The sequence below is a fragment of the Vanacampus margaritifer genome, chromosome 2, assembly GCF_051991255.1.
Source record: "Vanacampus margaritifer isolate UIUO_Vmar chromosome 2, RoL_Vmar_1.0, whole genome shotgun sequence".
In the NCBI taxonomy this organism is placed as follows: domain Eukaryota; kingdom Metazoa; phylum Chordata; class Actinopteri; order Syngnathiformes; family Syngnathidae; genus Vanacampus; species Vanacampus margaritifer.
This window is the reverse complement of record NC_135433.1, coordinates 54,401,684-54,422,039: the sequence shown is the minus strand read 5'-3', so window position 1 is coordinate 54,422,039 and position 20,356 is coordinate 54,401,684. Positions and strand designations below refer to the sequence as shown.

General features: G+C 37.9%; 1 protein-coding gene across 2 annotated transcripts; it reads left to right on the top strand.

Annotated features, from left to right (window-relative positions):
• Positions 1-1,485: 1,485 nt before the first annotated feature.
• mettl22 (methyltransferase 22, Kin17 lysine) lies at positions 1,486-17,523 on the top strand. Of its 2 annotated transcripts, none has more exons than XM_077559499.1 (12): positions 1,486-1,615; positions 2,632-2,754; positions 3,770-3,944; positions 4,254-4,384; positions 5,111-5,148; positions 6,714-6,861; positions 6,984-7,055; positions 8,411-8,464; positions 11,047-11,127; positions 11,685-11,787; positions 12,144-12,312; positions 16,272-17,523. In XM_077559499.1, exons 2-12 carry the CDS (start codon positions 2,649-2,651, stop codon positions 16,335-16,337), a joined length of 1,143 nt encoding a protein of 380 aa, XP_077415625.1. In that variant the 5' UTR covers positions 1,486-1,615; positions 2,632-2,648; the 3' UTR covers positions 16,338-17,523. The 2 variants fall into 2 exon arrangements, with proteins under 2 accessions (XP_077415625.1, XP_077415624.1); XM_077559498.1 differs by having other exon boundaries at positions 2,594-2,754.
• The last annotated feature ends 2,833 nt before the right edge of the window (positions 17,524-20,356 follow it).

Genomic DNA, 20,356 nt, shown 5'->3' with positions numbered 1-20,356 from the left:
CAATGGGTTGCCAGTTATTTAAAAAATAGAAAACAATATGTTGAATTTAATAGTAGGCCATCAAAACATAGCTATGAAAATTGTGGTGTGCCCCAGGGATCAATTCTGGGGCCAGGACCTTTTCTTCTTTATGTGAGTGATATTACAACTATTTCGAAATTGTTAAAAATGTATTTTGTTTGCAGACGACACCACTTTTTTTATGCCAGGAAAAATATATATAATGTATTACAAGTAATGGCGAATGAGTTTAAGAATATTATGAAGTGGTTCAATGCTAACAGACTGTCTATAAATATTAGTAAAAGTAGATTCATGATTTTCAGTTGTAGAAATATGGATGTAGAAGCAACACTAATTGTGCAAGGCATAGAAATAGAAAGGCCTAATGAAATTAAGTTTATAGGTGTCATTATTGATGAATATTTAACATGGACAGCGCATATGAAATATGTCAAATCTAAGGTGTCACAAACCGTAGCTGTGTTACACAAGGTTAAAGAATCATTAAACAAGAATGCTTTGCTATTGTTATATAATTCATTGATTGTTCCATACCTGAGCAAATGCATTGAAGTGTGGGGGTGTGCAGCCAAAACCGACACTGAAAACATTTTTCTTTTACAGAAACGTGCTATTCGTGTTGTTTGCGATTGTGAATACAGAGACCACACTAACTCATTATTTATACAACTAAAAACTTTAAAATTTTAATGAATCGATGGAGTTTAACCACCTTAAAATATTGTACAAAGCCCGTCATTACATTTTACCAGTTAATATACAAACTAAATTTATAAAGAGGAAATGTGAGTATAAATTAAGAGGAACAGACATATTTTCCAAACCTAAATATAGAACAAAACAAAAAGAACGATGTATTTAAACTCAAGGTGTCAGTCTGTGGAATAATCTGGATTGTAAAACTAAATTTTCTCAGTCTATTTGTACAATTTTTTATAGCATAAAAGCACAAATACTGCAAAAATGTATATAGCACTAGGACACACAGTTGAAATATTTTGAATTATTTTTGTTGTAACACTGAAAGCATCTTTACTGCTCGTTGTCACTAAATTTGAGGTTGTTGTTTTTTGTGTGTGTGTGTTTTTTTTTAGTTGATCAGGGACACACAAAACAAGTTTTACTTCTTTCTGTCCCCTTTCATTTATTTTGCTTTACTTTGAATTTGAATATGCTTTATATTGTTCTTTTATCTTTAAAAAATGAATGAAATAAATTGATTGATTGATTGATTGATTGATTGATTGATTGATTGATTGAACGAACACAGGACCCCAAATAACAATGAATTATATAGGCCTAGTAAAAATAATAATAATTTAAAAATAATAATAATAATAGTCATATGTTTTTACAATAAATGACTTGACAGTGAATGACACATTTATGTATTTATTTCAGATTTCAATTAATGAAAGATTTAAGAATTAATCTTAATGTTTTATGGTTTGGCTGTTGTTGATACGTTTTCCGGTGCCTAGCGGAACATTGCTTTGTTTAGTCAGGACGAGTTAAGACAGTGCACCATCATAGTAAAAGCAGCCCACTGGCAGCTACTGTAGAAGGAGGTGTGTCGGCTGCATGTCCTAAGGTCAGCAATTTTAATGTTTTAAAAATCGTATTATGCATATGGTATGATAAGACGTATTTGAAACAACTTTGTTGTACGCACGTTTAATGACACCATCCAATTATTATTGAGGCGCGGCGTTCCTGCTTTTCAGGACATCTTGACAGTCTCATAAGCAACATTTGACTTAATGTTTCATTAGAAATATCACAACTCAAAGCTAAAAATGAATTAAAAAAAAAAAGTTGCAACTATCCCATTTATTTCTGAAGACTAAATAGCCATTGTTTTTACTCAAGCAATACGTCACAAGTCCTACTACTTTGGTACTTCCAAATCCGCTTTTTCCCCATTTCATATAATCGCGTAAAAAAATGTGATGCGTTAAAAAAGAGAAAAAAAAGGAAATCGCCTAAAATCTATGAACAAAAACAAAAATCACTCTTTTGTTGGTGTTTTTATTGGTTGTTGTTTTTTAAATACGATTTTAATAGCGCCCATATCGGCAGATGAACTGCTCGTGCCCTGGTTACACAGTGAAATTGTGATCCTCTAATGAGAAAACTATGATGGGAAAACGAAAAAACAAAAGCTTTCAAAGCCTATAAATTAAACTATTTTAAAATCGGTCTGTCTTGAATTCGGTCCAGCTGTTATGACATATAACTCAACCAGAAAACTGGAGCCACAATGTAAAATGAGCTGTTGGTGAACTGGTTCATCTTGCTTTTAGAATACGATGCTAAAGATAGAACTCTCAACTCCCAAGATATCAGAAAGATTTTGTGTTCTGCGTATACTGTATACTTTTACTTTTGTCCATGTTTATTTATTTTTGTTGAGAATAATCATGTTGAAATAGTAACTTGTGTACCAAATCACTTTCAAATTCTGTTGTTGATGATTTTGTCAGAATGACTGATGATTCTATTTGTTTGTTTAAAAATGTAAATGTATACTTGGAAGTGTATGTAGTCTTGTATATGTCAATCTCCTCAGATATTTGTAAGCAGATGATGGGGTTTGACTGTTCTCAGATCATGACTGAAAAGCCATGAACCAGATCATCTTTCAACATGATTGTGTGCTGTCAGATGTTCACATGTCCCTGCCGAACGCCCGCCACTTAATGACACGCCTTAACAATGTTGGACAGCCTGGTATGTATAAGGCAAATACTGTATATTTACTTTTTCAGTGCCATGCAATAAAATTACAGGTAGCCAAATTAAATTGTTGAAAGTTGAGCTTCTTTGCTTTTTTGGGTGCTTTCATTGTAATGTATTTGGTGGGCAGAGTGTATTTACTTCCAACAACTGCATATATCATCTCTAAATTGAGTAAACAAATCAAGACCTTTAAATTGATAACAGCCTAGTTTCATAAAATGAAGTAAAACAAATCATAACCTTTAAACACAAAAGAGCAAACACAATATTACATAAAACTGCATATCCCAACAGTTTATTTTTAGATGCTGCAGTGGAGAGCGTAGAGGGAAAACCTGCTAGGGATATTTACAAAATTCACTATCACCTTTGCTTTTAGTAGAAAATTATAACCATGTTATTTTGGTATTCAAAAAAAAACATGGAAAATGGCTAAACATCGGATCTTAAACTCTTATGATTTGTCTCAATAAATATCCCATTATACCAGGCATTCAAAAATGAACGAGAAACTAGAGGGTGACCCAATATTTTTTTCTGTGATTGTAGATGAACAGAGGTACATTTGTAATCAATCAATGATATTTTTTAGCACAAATTAAAGGAATTTTAATCATTTTCCACGGAGTGTGCCACTGACCCTCGTAGAAAATCACATCTGTAGAGTATGTTTTTCACTTTGTGAAAAATAAAGATAGTCAGGTCCCCAAAGGAGCAGCAAGTGACTAGGGCTACAGTAAAGGCCTTACAGAGCAGCTCAAAGAAAGAGACTCGGAATTTGGTGATGAATATGCGCTCCAATTTTTAGACTGCAAAGGCTTTTCATCAAAATATGGAATATGTTTCTTGCATCCAATAATCCTGTTGTTTGGTTGGCCCAACAACACTTCTGAAAATGGAGGTTAAAAGTCTGTACATCATTCCAGAATAGTGCATTACTTTATTATTATTTTTTGTGATGACAAACATGTCTTTACTGTATATATATTTTTATGTGTTCATCCAGTCTACATCTCCAAATTCAAGTTTTTGTCTAATGCTGAAAAGCAGGAGAGGAATGATGAGGCCACAAGGGAAAACAGTGACAGTGAAATTCCGCAAGCAAACGATGAAGAGGAGGGTAGTGAAAAAAACTTAGAAGCAGCCTTGGATGAAGATGGAGATCTTGACGTCACACATCGGTAGGGAAGCGCTTCAAATCAGTTGATACTATTGGTTTCCATCAGTTGTTTCTTCTTAAGTCAAATGAGTTATCAAGGTGCCTGCTCTCTTCCAAAAAGTAGGATTTGTTCTTTACCATTCGTTTACAGGCATCCGGTATGTTGACGTTAGACAATGCTTGTATAGTAGTTTGTGCGGTTCATCATGCCAAATAAAGTGTGATGCAGTTTTGGATGACAATACAATTACTGTAATTAGTCCAATTGCTGTACTGTCTGCAGCAATTGTATCCTTTGGAGCTGCGTTACGAATGTTTTGCTTTTCCTTAGACCTCGGAATAATCCTACAGGGGATAGCTGCAGGGAAGTGATGTGCCCCGTCATTCTCAAACAATCACATGACTCCGCACTGCAAAATGAAGAAAATACAGATGAGGAGCCAGATGACATTGTACGCATCGGTACGTACCAAACCATTTTGTTGTTGTTACTTGTCATATCTGTTGTTGTTATTTGGTTAACTTTGCTAATGCAAGTGATATTTGAAAAGAAAATGTTAACATGATATTTAATAAGTAAGCATGTTTGATACCACCAATACCAGTACGAGTATTCACTCTTTATACCAAATATCAACATCGCTGGTGTGTTATCCGTCCAGCCATTAAAAAAACAAAAACTAAAAAATGTTTATCCAAAAAAGAGAAATTTTATACACAAAAAAGAAAAAAACTGTGAGCTAAGACTTTTCTTTCTAACGCAGATCATGATTCGCCTGTGTGAAACTTTCTCAGCATAATGCCAACTACTGCCTGGAAGGACTTACTCAATGTCAGATTTATTTAATTTTTGCCTTAAATATCGATGGCTGATATCGACAGCCACCATGCCTACCCGATACCTTCAAATAAGGCCTGTATCGGCCTGATACCTCATATCTTTTTTCGCCCATCCCTCTTAATAAAATAATAAGTTAACATAATAGTGGATAAAAAATGAAAAGTAATTTGAATGACAGAAAGTAGAATTGAATTAATTTCAGAGAAACTCATTGTCAGCACATATCAGTGAAAGTGAGACAATGTTACAATTTTAAGGATCTGTTTAATCTGAGTGGGCTTCTGATATTAATTAAAATGATTAGGTTATTTATTTTCTTATTATTATTATTATTATTATTTTTGCAGAGCATACTATGGCAACGCCCCTAGAGGATGTTGGCAAAACAGGTTAGTAAAATTTCCTTGACTCCTGAATTTTGTAAATTTGTGATCCCTATTTTACAGGTCACTGTATTTTTTTACATTGTGCATCTTTGTAAGCATGTGAAATTGTTTGTATTCTTCCGGTGTTCCATTGTCTCGATCTCTTCCCTTTCTTGTTAATCTCCATTAGAGGGCAGCATGGCAACATGGGAAAACAATAATTTTTCAGTATTTCCAATTCAAATAAGAATTTACTTTGAGCGCATCAAAGCATCCTTTCCGAACAAACTAATAACCCTTTTCAACAAACTCGCTCTCACTGTAACAAAAATGCATTTGTAGGTTGGTGCTTTAAAAAAAAAAATACTCAAACAAACAAACTCTGATCTCTAAAAACTAAGATGAACATTTTGTGGGTATTTTTGGAAGGAAGGTTTGGCTTGTTGCTTCCCTTTACAAGCTATCCAGTTCTCTACCTGCCCACTGACCGACCCCTCATTGAAATATTATACAAGCAATAATCAAATCATGAAAGACCCGTTGTAAAATGTTTATACTTTTATAGCTTGCAGGCTATGTTCTAACTCTAACATCAAAGATGCATATTGCCCTTGAAATACACCAGTGTGGACAAACTTGCCTTTGTATTTGTGGTAAACATAACATTTACATGTTCAAGATGAAATGGCTGGTTCATCAAGCTGCATTGCGACGGCCACTTGTTATTCAGTCTGTTCAAAAGGGACCATGACTAAGGCGCTTTTCGAATACACGTTCCAGAACAGTCTGGCCCCGCTCTGTCATGGCCTCGCTTGGCCTGGCCTGGCCTTTGTTGCGTCTCCATTATCCTAGGCACCAGCCACTTTGGGCCGGATCTACTGAACTGGGCAAGCACACTCGCCAGCTCACTGGTTTTGAATCACAGTTGCGCAATGTAGCGACGTCACAAATTATAGCCAATCAAAATGCACTGAAGCTTTCACATCGATGAAAAATCAATTTCCGGGTATAAGGCAGTGAGACATAGCTGCCTGCCACCAAGGCATACAAATACAGTATTTACTGGAAAAAAACAACAACAAACTTTCGTGATGAAAATTTTTTGCCGGCGAAATTACCACTGGTCCTTTCAAGTGAATGGGAGGTTAAGTATAGTTGTAAAAGACAATATATGTGTATTGTATATACTGTATTATTATGACTTGGCGGCAGCCGTCTTTCTCTGGGACTGTGCAGCGGAGTACCTTGCCGCCTGCATCTGTGGGCCAATCAGTTGACAGTGACGTGATGGCCTTCCTCAGCCAGGTTTCTAGAACCAGCTCGGAAGAGCTTCTGAGAAACGTTTCCATTGTAACCGCCCAGCCTCGAAGTGTCATGGAAAAGCAGCCACACAGTGCGGAACCAGGCTGTTTCAGGGTAGAACGAACGGGTCATGGGCATATACACTGTGAAATACTGGTTTAAAAAATGCAGTTGTTTCTGCACAATTTTGCAGTCCTGAACACATGAAATTTGTTATGGTTTGTAGGCTGCCCCAGTTAATGACAAATATATCAAAGCACCTGTTTTTCTCCCTCTCACCCACCAGGTTTGGAGAGGAGCATTACTCCTGGCCGACTTCATCCTCTCGAAGCCGCTCATGTTCCAGGAGGCAACAGTTGTGGAGTTAGGAGCTGGTGCCGGTTTAACCAGCATCATCATGGCCACTTTAGCCAAACGGGTGTACTGCACAGGTATCGGGCCATGAAGCAATGCATATGTACTCGTTCAGGTGTTCGAGAGTAGCTGGTCTTCAGCCAGTGGAATTGACATACAAAACTATTTTGTCTTTTAACACTTAAATTGTGTGTTTCAGATGTCGGAGAGGACCTATTAAGCATGTGCCAGAGAAATATAAATTTAAATGAACACATGATTGAGCTTGCAGGTGAGAAATTGGCAAAAATAAATCAAATCAAAATACCCTCAGGTAATTTCAACTGTGAAATAAAACACTGCTTAGTGTGAGTGTAGGCCTAAACTTACTTCAATGCAATAAATCTTGTGGACCTCATCAGCACCTATAAACTACAGATAAACTTTACAAGGCTATGGTAACTCGTGTAATGAACCCTTGTGATCTTTAGTCCAAATCAATTCAAAAACAAATTTAGTTGTTTGCTATAACTTGTCATGATTTTCTTTTGTATGCACAACGTGAGCACAAACCTTGAACTGGCAAAACACGTCTATGATTAATTTTAAGACGAATGATAACTATTTGCACCCTGCACCCGATGCTGTACCCACCAAAGCATACACAATATTCAGCTCTTTATTTTCCTTATTGAATCCAAGTCTGGTTATAACCTTTTTGATACACTTGCGCTGTAAATGTGATTAATTTTTTAGCACTGACAGATCCCAGCAAGTTCTGAAATAAATTGCTTTGAACAAAACCCTGAACAGTTTATTATCCCCGATGCCCAAATCTGCCAATTATTTCCAGTATCCCAAATGACCACGTATTGACTACGTGAAACTGTACCATATTGCATCAGTAGCATCCTTACAGTTTTCCTGTTTGTAAAACCTGGCAGTTAGGGTCTAAAGTGAGCTGGAATCTACTTGTTTACATTTTAAACTTGAATAACATCATGAAGTGCAATTTCTGCAGAAAATGCGTGGGGCTAAGATTTGAATACATGTGCTTATGAAGTAAATTGAAAGATAAATTATGTGGAATTTTTTTATTGTAGTTAAATGACAAAAAGAAAACTATAACTGCAATCTGTCTAAAGTGGGATTTAATCATTTCAGAGAAATTATAATCAATTTCCTGTTGTGATAGTCAGTTGGTATCGAACCATCATACTGGACAATGCACTTTACCAACTGCACCACTGAGCAGCATCAGATACCTGGCAATGATGATGTATGTATGGAAGTGGGCGTGGAAAGTGGGACTTAGAAAAATGTCAATGTCTGTCCCATTGAAAATGAAACTGGAAAAGTTGATAATAAACATTAAATTTTGCGAATACTGTAGGTAATGTGAAATCAGACACTATATACACCAAAGGTGGGAATTTTTGAAGCAAGTTGAAATTCGAACGGTTTAAATCAGAAGTATTATGTAGGAGTTGTTACACGGCAAAAAAAGTGAGGAAAATAAAAATCAAAATAACATGCTGAAGCATTCCCACAATAAATGTCTGTTAACCTAATTTCTTTGTACATGCCAGCTTTAAAAAAGAAGAAGCTAGAATGTATTAACTCTATTCTGTTATATCTAACCATCAGGTGGGGAAGTGAGAGTGAGACAGTTGGATTGGCTCCGATCTGACCTTTGTACAGGTGATGCCATTGATTAGAAATATTGATTTTCAGTTAATATGTAAGTAAGCTTAAAGTGAAAATAAATGTATTTTGAATTAGATGCCCCAGTGTTAACATTGCCAAATTTGAATGATTAAAAAAGTTGTGTAATGTATAAAATGAGGCTTGAAAATTCTGAAAGTCAAGCTTTCTGTGCACTCTTGAACACTGCGGGCGTGTACACTGACTGTGCTGAAACCACGGCCTACTCAGCTGTCATCTGTCAATCAAATACCAATACTAACACCTGGAAAAATGGAGGCTAATTTGTCTAGTAGGCGGGAGCCAGGTCCACTCCTCAGGATGTTTTTTGTTACCTTTTTTCTGTTCCCTCATAACTTGGGTCATTACAAGTTGATAGGGACCACCCCCAACTCAGGGCAGTTTGGTCCAAAAAACACCCCTTTTCTTTGGGATGTGGGATGACTAAAGATTAAGGTTGTGGTTCACAAACACTCTCTATCTCACAGCAAAAGGGGGTTCGACAAAGTATTAGTTCAGGGGTGGGGCTGAATACTTTTTCACACCCTACATTTCAGTTTTTTAATTATAAAACAAGTTTGAAATAAGATAGATACTTTGTTTCACTTCAAGATTGTGTGTTACTTTGTGTTTAACTTTCACATCAAATTTAAATAATATATATTTATGTTTGTGGCCATACCGTGCCAAAATGTTGAAAAACTCGAGGGGGATGAATACTTTTTCAAGCCGCTGTACCTGGAAGTTGACTCTTCTTATGTGCTAGAAGAGGACCCTCTTGGAAGGTGGGAAGGTGGAGAGATTAAGAAGAGTCAACTTCCAGGTATGTGTCTCGGAGAGGGCTCTTAAGCACTACCCAGAGATCTCAGCCACTCTTCTAGTGTTGTTCCGATACCGGTATCGGGAGAGGCCCCGATACTGCATGTATGAATGGTATCGGCATCGGCAAGTACAAACAAGTAACATGCCGATACCATTATATCCTACGCTAATATAGGACTTTCGATGCAGCATCTTTTGTATTGCTTGTGCACGACATTCACTGATGTGTGACATGTTCACTGTATGCCGTGCCAAGATATCCTATCGGCCCATGAATGCTCTGAACCAATGGCAGGGCAGCTTTTTCTTGTTGAAAAACAAAACAAAACCTAGGTATCGGTACGGTATCGGCTTCGGCCAATACTGCAAAACTGAGTATAGGAATCGGTATTGGAGGCCAAAATATGGTATCGACCATGGATTTCACACTGGCAAGTTAGAACTCCAAGACACATAATTCAATTATCAGGATCATTATCAATCTCCTGCAGAGCTCGCTGATGAGCTTAAATATGAATCAGCTGTGTTGAACGTGGGAAACCTCGAAAACATGCAGGACCAGACTGACACCACTGCCCAAAGCCCTTGTCGATGTCTTGGCAGAAGAAGAAACAGATGAGGATGACTTACCAACTGATTAAATCCATACAAATATGGATGATGGTCAGAAAGAGGGAGAATAGAATGATTAAAATGTATATTTATAACATCTATATATATATTTTATCATAGTTCAATTTGATGATTATGCTGCACTCCACTATTTCAGATTTTGTGTTATCATGTTTAATGTTACGCCTTGATACCCTGGTCCACCTGGGGGCATAACATTATTCACTTTTATGTAATTCACTTTATAGATATTTTAATACTACATAACCCATGTTTCAAATATTGTTAAAAAAAAATTATGTAGATGCAAAAAAATAGCTTAATCGCATTTGAAATGGTAATTCTGGAATTTTCAGTACAGTGGAGTATTTTAGTCATAGCTCCTCTAATACTTCAAATATAAAGCTCATCTTGGACTTAAATTGAAGGTTACAAATGTGATGTTTTTAAAATACATTTGAGGCAGTGAGATGTATAACAAAGTGTTTGAAATGGATCACTTTTGATGGTAATTTGTCAGGCGGAGAGACATTTTTTGATCTGTTAGGGTAAGTTGAAGGTGATATTTGAGAATTGAAATACAGGAAGCCCATGATTATTTTCCTGCTAGTTCCCCCATGTGTCAGGATACACCATTCAAAATTTTAGTGTTTTCTGACCATTTATGCAGTTGCTGTGCCTTGACATGTGCAATTACAGAATTTCGCCAGAAGCTTTTCCCAAAAGGGGTGTTTTTTGGCCCCTGTAACCAAACGGCCCCGAGTTGGGGGTGGTCCCTATCAACTTGTGATAGCCCTATCTATGTATGAGGTAACAGAAAGTCAAAAAAAGGTAACCAAAAACATCCTGAGGACTGGACCTGGCCCCGGCCTGTACCATCTTTCTTACGCCTACACATAACTTTGTTTAATATATATACGCTTAAAGCCTTCGGTGGCTGGAATATATCCAACCAGGTCATTGCAGGACTTTTCCACGCCGTGACAACAAGGCGCTCTAAAGTTGCCACTCCAGCACGAAGCCTCTGTCCATACACTGACTGTCTCTTTCCCCCACCCCACCCCCTCGCTCTTCTGCCATCTTTCCATGTCGTGTGTGCGCTCGGGGGCAGCAACGTGACCAGTGTCTGTTTGTCTCACCTATAGATCCCGATGTGGAACTTAGCTGGACAGAGGAGGAAGTGGCTGATATACATGACAATGCCAGCTTCATCATTGCTGCTGATGGTAGATCAATAACAATATTTTTGAAGTCACTGCTGTTATAGTTGCATTGTTCTTATCATCCCCAGTTCTGTTGTACGTATGCAAAGAAATGAAGTAGAGCACCCAAAAAAAAAACTAAAATAAAATGTGTTTGTGAAACAGTTGTTGTCAATACTGTACATGGAATGTGATAAACAATTCCCATTTTTGTCATGAAATAACTCACTTATTTGCTATTATCTGTGTTAACCAGCATTCACATCAAGTCTATAAAACAGCTTAATGTGTGACAGAGCTCCCAATCATCACTTATCCTATGTGAAGCATTTATAGAGGAAAAAACAAAAGCTTGATCAACATTCTGCTGACTTATTTATGTAGGTGAAGAAGTTAAATATTAAATGTGCACGCTGTCACAGCTAGTCACTGTCATGATGTTGACTTTGTGAAGTATACTGTATGTAGTGTCCTTATACAAGCTACATTCTTTTTGTCAACATTTTTCCTTGATGTTTCACGTTTGAATAATACCAGTCATAATTCTGATGACAAAAGGAATACTTATTGTGTGTTATCAGTTTGCTACGATGATGAGCTGACAGATGGTTTCTTTCGAACCCTCTACCGACTGTGCAATAACTTTGCTCATGCCTGCACCATCTTTATTTCCATTGAAAAAAGGTAGGGACAGCACCATTCAGTCCTCTCATTTAATACAAGCCACACAAAAAAAACAGCATTATATTATTTCACACCCTTTGTGGCAGCAATCAACTCATCATTTTTGGAAACATGGCACACACATAAAACATTTTCACACATCACCCTGGTACATATTCTGGAAATTTGCTCAAGTTTGGTGTATCACTACCAGAACTACTTACTATTGACTCATTGCTGGTGATTGAGGCATAATTTCAGTCTGAAGTTTAGCAACATTTTTTTCATGTTTTAAGCACATTTATCTATCAAGGTAACTTTAACATGGGCTGTTTAAAAAATATATGTATATGAAGTGTTAATCTGCTCTTTTGAAGGTTCAACTTCACCCTGCGGCAAATGGATGTATCCTGCGACGCCTACAATCATTTCAGGCGCTGCCTGTCCCAACTAGAGGAGCTGGCAGATGGACAATGCAGCTACACAGTCCAACAGCTCCCTTGCACCTTCCCACAGTTTCTTCAGTATGAACGTATTGATCAACTGGTAAGAAACACACTTGTCTTCTAAATGATAAGTAACTTATCGTACTATTAAAACTGAATTTTTGAATACAAGAACCAGAATGTGAAAACAAATCTTGTAGGCGCAGATTTCCAAACGTTTGTATTTTCTCTGTTTCCATTGCTCAAAACTGTGTGCTAGTAGTTCGCATGGCTGCCTCATGATTCTGGTTCAAATCTCAGCTCAGGCTTTCCAGTGTGGAGTTTGCATGTTCTACCCATGCTTGCGTGGGTTTTCTTCACTTACGCTGTCATCCTCACATATTTGGGAAATCGTGTATTTTAAGGTCCGCTCAAGGAAAGGCTCCAGCTCACCTGCAATCCAAATGATGACAAGCGGTATCGAAAATGGATTGCTGCTTACAGTCATTTCTGGACTATAAGCCACTACTTTTTTCAGTTGTATTCGACCCTGCAGCTAATACAAAGGTGCAACTTATCCATCAGATAATACAGTATATATAAATACAGTAGGAGAGAGAATGAGAGATAGACAATTTGCGCCGTCATAGAAAAGAAAGTAGCGGGAACCCGGTGCGGTAACATTAAAACAGTTGGGTGCGGCTTTTATAAGTATTCCCCAAATTTAGCTAGCGCGGCTTAGTGTTGTCACAATACCAAAATCTTGACTTCGATACAATACCTGCATAAAATACCTCGATACCGGTACTGAAACGGTACCTCGACAAAACTCTAAAACATCAACAAAAGCAGCAAAATTAAAACTGACAAAATAACTTCAAATTATTTTTATTGATTATTAATTCAAAAATATTGGGATGTATACATGTTGATGTATGTACTTACTGTCTATATTTATGTTCATCCTGTATACGTTTTCACATTGCATGCCATATTCTTTAAGTACTGTATTTGACTGCATTTGATGTCACCCGTTTTAAATATTGTCAATACAGTGGCATTCCAATGATTCAATGTAACGTTGCTTGAGTTTGCGTGCATGTCTCTGCTCTCCTCCATTTCACTCCCAATTAGTCAAATGCGGAATCAAAGACTACAAACTGGGAACAAAATAATTCACACGCCACTTATTTTTAAGGGAAGTGTCAAAAATGCGTCGCAACCTGTGACTGTTGCTCTGTCAGCCATCTGAGCTTTTTCTATGTATAACTTTGATTTCCTACTGTGTGCCGGTTCGTTGAACGCACCTTGACTCCACTGCAGGAATGATTGCTGCTTTTTCTTCTGCTTCTCCACAGAAAAACAGTTGCTCCTGTTACAAACTGTTTCTAAATCTGAAAATTGAAAACCACACGTGTGTTCTTAATGTGTTTATTGAAAACATGCGTAGGCAATGCCAATGCAGTCGCGTGGCTTCCACTCTGCTTGCGCGCTCCCGTGGAGCCTTAATTAGCGTGTCATACTTCTCAACGAGGAGTGGACGGCCAGTAAACGCTACACTTAATAAGCTTAATTAGCGCTTCATGCTTCTCAACGAGGAGTGCACGTCCAGCGAGCGCTTCAGTGCGCGAAGCCATCTTCCTGCGCCCTCTCGCACACACACTGAAAGAGGCGTGTCGCTTACTTAAGGCGTTTTCCACATATACGTACACACATACGTAGAGTCAGACAGGCGGCCATGCGTATGTGTGTACCTGCCTTTAAAATAGAGTTGGCGGGCTGTCTCGTATTTATTTTTTTAAGTACCGGTACTAAGAAAAAATTATACATACAAAACATCGAGGTACAGTATTAATACCGGTATTCCTTACAACACTAGCGCAGCTTATAGTCCAGAAATTACTGTACATGGCTGAAGTCGTACACACATAGTATTTTGACTGCCTTTACTGTGTTGTATTAGAAGCTCTTTAAGTTGAACCAACCCAGTTCCAAGTGTGTTGAATGCATTTCCATTATCAACAGTGTTGGGAACGTTACTTTAAAAAAGTAATTAGTTATAGTTACTCATTACTTGCAAACAAAAGTAACTGAGTTAGTAATTGAATTACTTCATAATAAAAGTAACTTGTTACCAGGCAAAGTATTAGTAGTACTATTTTCACTACTAAAAAAATGTTTTATATAAAATAATTTGGCTTTTTATTTTTTTAAATTATTATTATTATTGTTATTATTATTATTATTTTATTTTTAATACAAGGAATTCAAATTATGTCCAAACTATATAGGATGTTATCATTACTACAGCAATCAGATAAATAATAAAAAATAAAATAAATACTGGATATATGGGGATTTATGGCACATATGTCACCTATTGACCTTTTGCACATGATGTCACAGCCCTCATGGGAACGCCCCCTACGGGACACTGGACGGCAAAATAGCCACTTGCTTGTATTGTAACCATTGAATCTCGTACAGCGTAAAGTCCTTTATCTAATCGATTATCTTATAAAATGGTAATATCTTGCTGTGCGGTCAGTTGTAAAGATAGACAAGGGAGTAAACCAAATGTTGCTTTTTATCGCATACCTACCAATGAAAATGAATGACGTTGATTGATAGCAGCAATCAACAGAAAAAACTGGCAGCCCACAAAGTATTCACGGATTTGCAGCGATCATTTTTTGTGAGGTTAGTAGATAAATGTTCTAACAAAGATTGTAACAGAGGTGTCGAATTGCGTGTTTCAAATCACATTAACGAGCCAGATAGTAGGCGTCCACTCCAACTCCACGAACACACAGCTTTGTTTTAAAATGCACCTTCTTCAAAACTATTAAGTGCATTTGACTGTTTAATAATGGGTGATTTTGTCTTTGTGCTTGGAGTTTTTCACTCTGGAGCCGGAGTCATATTCATGAAATTACTGCATAGCTTGCCACTACGATAGTCATTTGTTCCATGCTAGCAAACATAGTAACATAGCATCATCAAAGCGTTTCAATATAGAACGGACTTTGTAAAAATAAGTCAATTAGCATGATAAACAAGTTTTACCTTTGCATTACGAGGTATATTGTCCCCGGTGTGAACGTAGCATCTCGTCTCAGAGACACAGCCAGCGACAAGCTTTTGAATCAGCCCCGGTGTAAGAAGAAGGCATTGACTACATAATGATATACTGTAGGTCGTGCGCTGTGAATTCCGGCAAAGTCTGCGATTTGATGAACTTGGTAAAAACAGATGACAGAAGGTAAGGGGCTGTTTTCAAACTAGCAATCTCCAACTAAAGTAAATATCGTGCTCTATGAGTCCGACTGACAGGCGACCTTCGGTTAAGTCACTAAGTCACTCCGGGTCACGTCCACTTCCATTCAACAATCATTTCCTTCCGCGGACCTTCAATGGGCAGTCACGTTGGTGCAAATGGTCAATATGTAATTCATGGACAGTCGTAGCACAGCACGGTTAAGATAAATACAATTGTTGGTGCTATTAATGACACTAGGCGTGTGTCGCTATGTAACTTATCTTTATCGCTGTCAAGGTGCTTCTGGGTTTGCGATGTCCTGTAATGGTTCTCGGTGGAACAGAATTGTCAACAAATCGCTCCTCATGGCAATCTCTACTGTTATTTTGATCTACGTCAGTCTTGTCAAAGGTGCCAAACCCCGAATGAGTTCCAGGCGAGAGACGTGGACTCTTGCTGAAATGCTAACATCACGTTCATTGTAAAGGAAGACATGTCGTGACCCACTTCCCGCAGTACCTGCAAAATAAAAATTACTACGCATTCCAGCTGTCAAGACACCTCTATTGTGACGAGATGCGACAACAACTGTGCGCTAAAGACATTTTCATGAATGGACTTACCGGAACCTACTGTAAGCTTACTTCGAGCCTTGTAACTAATAAATAAATTGTAACGCAACGCATTTCACATACAATAACAATAACGGCGTTTCAAATATAGGGCGAATCATTTGTTAGATTAGTCAGTTTATGAAAAACGAACGGAGTTACCAAACGTGGTTATTCCCAACACTGATTATCAATATGTTGCCATTTCAGGAGCTGTGGAAGGTGACTGCCAGTAGAGTTCCATCTGACCAAGCCCAGTCCAATTCTGAACAGTGAACATCTGAACCTGCACTCTCACCACCATCCCTGCCAAGAGACTCTCAAATTTCCCAAGTTTCACTTTCCTGTTGGGTATGTGCCACTGGGAAGCCATTCAAATAATGATAATATAGGGGACTTTTTGTAGTTGTGAAATTGTTTGCTCATATTCAAATGTTGTTGTTTTTTTATTATTTAATATTTATGGCTGACAAGTATTTTTCCATACAAATAAATAGTCCCTGTAGTAAGGACTTTACTATTGTGAGTTTGCATAGGCTACTTAGGGACGTACAGGTATGCATGTTCCGATTTAAGCACCAATTATATTTGTCGGAACAGAAACTTGTCATAATTCCAGGCTCCCATGTAAATTGAAATCACAATATAAAAAACATTTAGCCCACTATGACAAATGATATCTTGATGTATTGACCTACAAGTCTACACAACCCAGTTTAAATGCCAGGATATAAAGATTTTTTTCCCACTTGTACAACTCAAATGAAAAAAAGGAATATATTGGACAGGGGAAGTAAAAATAAACATTTGCGAGAAAGTGGTTACACAAGTGCACATGCTCGTCAAACTGGGTTTGCAGCTGTGTTTAGAATTAACCAAACACATTCAAACTCGTTAATGAGTGGCAGGCGTGTGTTTACTCCCATGTTGCACAAATTGGAATGTGATTTATTAATCCGATACACAGCCAAATCTTCATTAAGGTGTGGACACACTTGTGAAACATTATCTTGGTTGTTTATTTTTACTTTCCGTCTTTTCCACAGTGAGTTGTACAGCTTATGTGTCACATTAATGGTACATTTTTATTTATTTATTATTTATCTTGGTCTCATTTTTTTAGATCACAAAACCAGGCATTTGAACACGGGTGTGTATGCGTTTTATAGCCACTCTAATTATTATTTTTTTCTTTCAAACAATTCATTTTATAATAAAACTAATTGGATTGGACTATTGTACAAGCACACGTGCACTTACAAGTACTGTATACACTGTATGTGACACTAATTGGAGTTTTCAGAAACGGTAAAACTGGATTGTTTGTGAAAGGGTATTAATTGGTCAGCATGAAGTGAATAAAGACTTGTGTGATGTGTGAATTAAAAATGTTCTATAAAATGTGCTGCTGGAAAACATGCATATAAATCTTGTTTGTAAAATAAAATATTTGAGTGACAAATATGCTGTGTGTTCATTGTGTGAATTGGAAGTTGCTGCAAGGGGGGTGGTGGTACAAGTGGCTGGGTGTGTGTGTGAGTGTGGGGGGGGGGGGGGGCGGTGGGGTGCCTGTGGGCCTGCCCGTTCTGCTGCATTGGGCTCGGGGCGCGGGTCGTGTTGAGGTGGGGGGCTCTCCAGGCTCCTGGGTTTGCTCTCCGGCCGGTGGCCCCTGCAGGGCCCGGAGGTTGTGCCTTGGCGCTGCCGCGGCCTGGGGGGCCCTGGGGGATTGTGCTTGCTCTGACCTGGCCGGGGTCGACGGCTTCCCTCTTTGGTGGAGGCTTTCATGCATGCCAGATCCACCACACCAGCATCTATCGAAATTCAAACACAATCTGCTTCTTCCTCTGGTCGTTGAATTGGTAAAGGCTGTGGATCTCACTCTGCTTCATTTATCCTTCCTTCCTTTCCTCAGTCTTTCCTTTGGTCTCTTGAGGTCTCCCTAATTTGTTGGAATTTAGATGTTTCTGGGGTTGGTGAAAGATTCTGGTTGGTAACCCGGTGGGTGGTAGGAGGTGTCTGGTCGGTGCTGGATTTGACTTTTCTTTCTTTTCTTTGATCCTCCCTCTGGTCTCCTGACAACTTCACGACTCGGGAGCGGGATTCTGAAGTATTCGGTTTAGATGAACTGTATAGGAGTTTTAATAGGTTTTAGGTGAATTAATGAGTACATACTCACACGCACGCACGCACATATGCACACACTCGCACACGCACTCAATGCACATTAAAAAAAAAGAGCAATGATGATGACATGAACACAACTGAGCTCTCTAAAAAAGGAAGTTGCTGTAAGATATGGATATGTGAAAAAAGAAGAATATTAATTTACTATTCATAGATTATCCAAGCAAAATTTGAATTTCACTATGCTTTTCAATTGTGTAACATGGGGCACATGTCTCTGTTTATTATTTTTCAGTGTAGCTGAATGAGCCAGATTTTCTCTTTCTCTGATCACGACAAATACTGTGATTTTTGTCTTCTTTTCGTGTGTCAATATTCAAATCAAACCAAATCCAACTTTGTCATTTTACCAGACATGCAATGCAGGCATGTAAATTGAAATTATTTTTCTAAATTAAAAAACATATTTACTTATTTTATTTTTATTTATTTATTTATTTATTTTATAAAATATGTATTTGTTTTTATTTTATAAAAAAATTAAATTACTAATTGAAATTACTTTTTTTTTATGACACTTTTAAGGTCACATAAACTCAATAAAAAAACAATGCCGGTGGTAGTGGTACTGGTATATCAGTTCAAATTAAAATATTATTAATACTGTATTGACTTTGTCCCGTCTGCTTATCAACAAGTCCATGCACAGTAAAACATTTACAAGAGATTAGGTCTTTGTTATGTTCCATTGGCATCATTGAGCTGAGCATGTTCTGATCTTACCTATCCTCACAGTAATAGGGACAGAATAAGTTAGGTGCAGTATTGGAATCATCACCACACATTTAGAATATGAACTAATATGTAACAGGATGTGATGTTACCCTTGAAGGCATCCATATTGATAGGCATCCCAAAAGCACCCAATTCAATCTCATTGTGCTGATGTCATTCCCTGTGATAGTTTGACATGTATTAGCAAGTTCTATATAACTCAATTCCGAGATTCTGAAGGAGCAGTTGTGTTTTTATAATGGCCGATGAATCAGTAGACCAGCTCTACACCCTCAGCAGGGAATTTCCCCAACCTGTCTACAGTACATGTGCTTTGTGGACTTAGAGAAGGTGTCCGACTGTGTACCTGTGGAGTGAATCCTGGGGGGGGTACAGTATCTGTACAACCAGTGTTGGAGTTTGGTCCGCATTGCCAGGAGTAAGATTCATTTCCATGGCATGTGACACTCCTCCAAGACTTCCTGTTTTGACCGATTCTCTTCATATGAACAGAATTTCTTGGGGCAGCCGAGATACTGAGGGCGTCCGGTTTGGTTACAATCTCATACTTGTGGGTTTTGCATATGATGTGGTTCCTTTGTCTTCATCAAGCCTTAACCTTTAGCTGGAGAATCTAAAGCTAAATCTAAAGTTTAGATTATGAAGCAGTAGGGTTTCGTATCATCACTTGCAAGTCTGAGACCGTGGTTCTCTGTCGGAAAAGGGCAACATACCCTCTCTGGGTTGAGGGTAGGTTCAAATATGAGGTCACGTCCACAAGTGAGCATGTGCCTGTGTCACTTCACAGTTGCTAGGAAACACCATTTTTTCAGGTGTATCTAATGAATTGTCCGTTAAATGGACAGTGTGTAGAATGTAGTGCCATTTAGTGTTGAACTAATAGAATGCAATGACTGAAATCCGAAGCGCGTGTATTTTGAAGCACGCACACTGCTGTGCCTTAGAGAGACCACCCTTGGAAAGCCGGCCACCAATTATTACGTTCGCTAAGTTTGTCTCCTTTGGGAATCCGTAGCAGAAAGATGGCGGTCAGCATCCTAGGCGCAGCGCAACCTATGCAATATAATAAGATATTGCTAGACCTAGGATTATATTAAAAATGTATATTGATCAGGTTTGTGGGCAGACCTTGGAACTTGATCCTCATACCTGGTTGTAATGCTGGGAATGTAACTCTACTGAATTCAAATTTTTAAAAACAAAACATTTTGTATTATTGGCAGCAACTGCTGCTAATAAATGCACACTTGAGAACTGGAAAAGTGTTGATCCACCTAAAGAAAAACTGGATTAATGAACTTCTGTCATACTGTACACCAGAAAACCAAAAAATAATGTTCAACTCAAGAAAAACTAGTAGACTTTTGAATATGGTG

Excerpts from the sequence above, each read along its gene's own strand:
- mettl22 (XM_077559499.1), top strand. The coding sequence starts at position 2,649 with ATGAACCAGATCATCTTTCAACATGATTGTGTGCTGTCAGATGTTCAC. Across the intron at positions 4,385-5,110 it reads AGATGACATTGTACGCATCG|AGCATACTATGGCAACGCCC; the intron begins GTACGTACCAAA and ends TTATTTTTGCAG. Across the intron at positions 5,149-6,713 it reads CCCTAGAGGATGTTGGCAAA|CAGGTTTGGAGAGGAGCATT; the intron begins ACAGGTTAGTAA and ends CCTCTCACCCAC.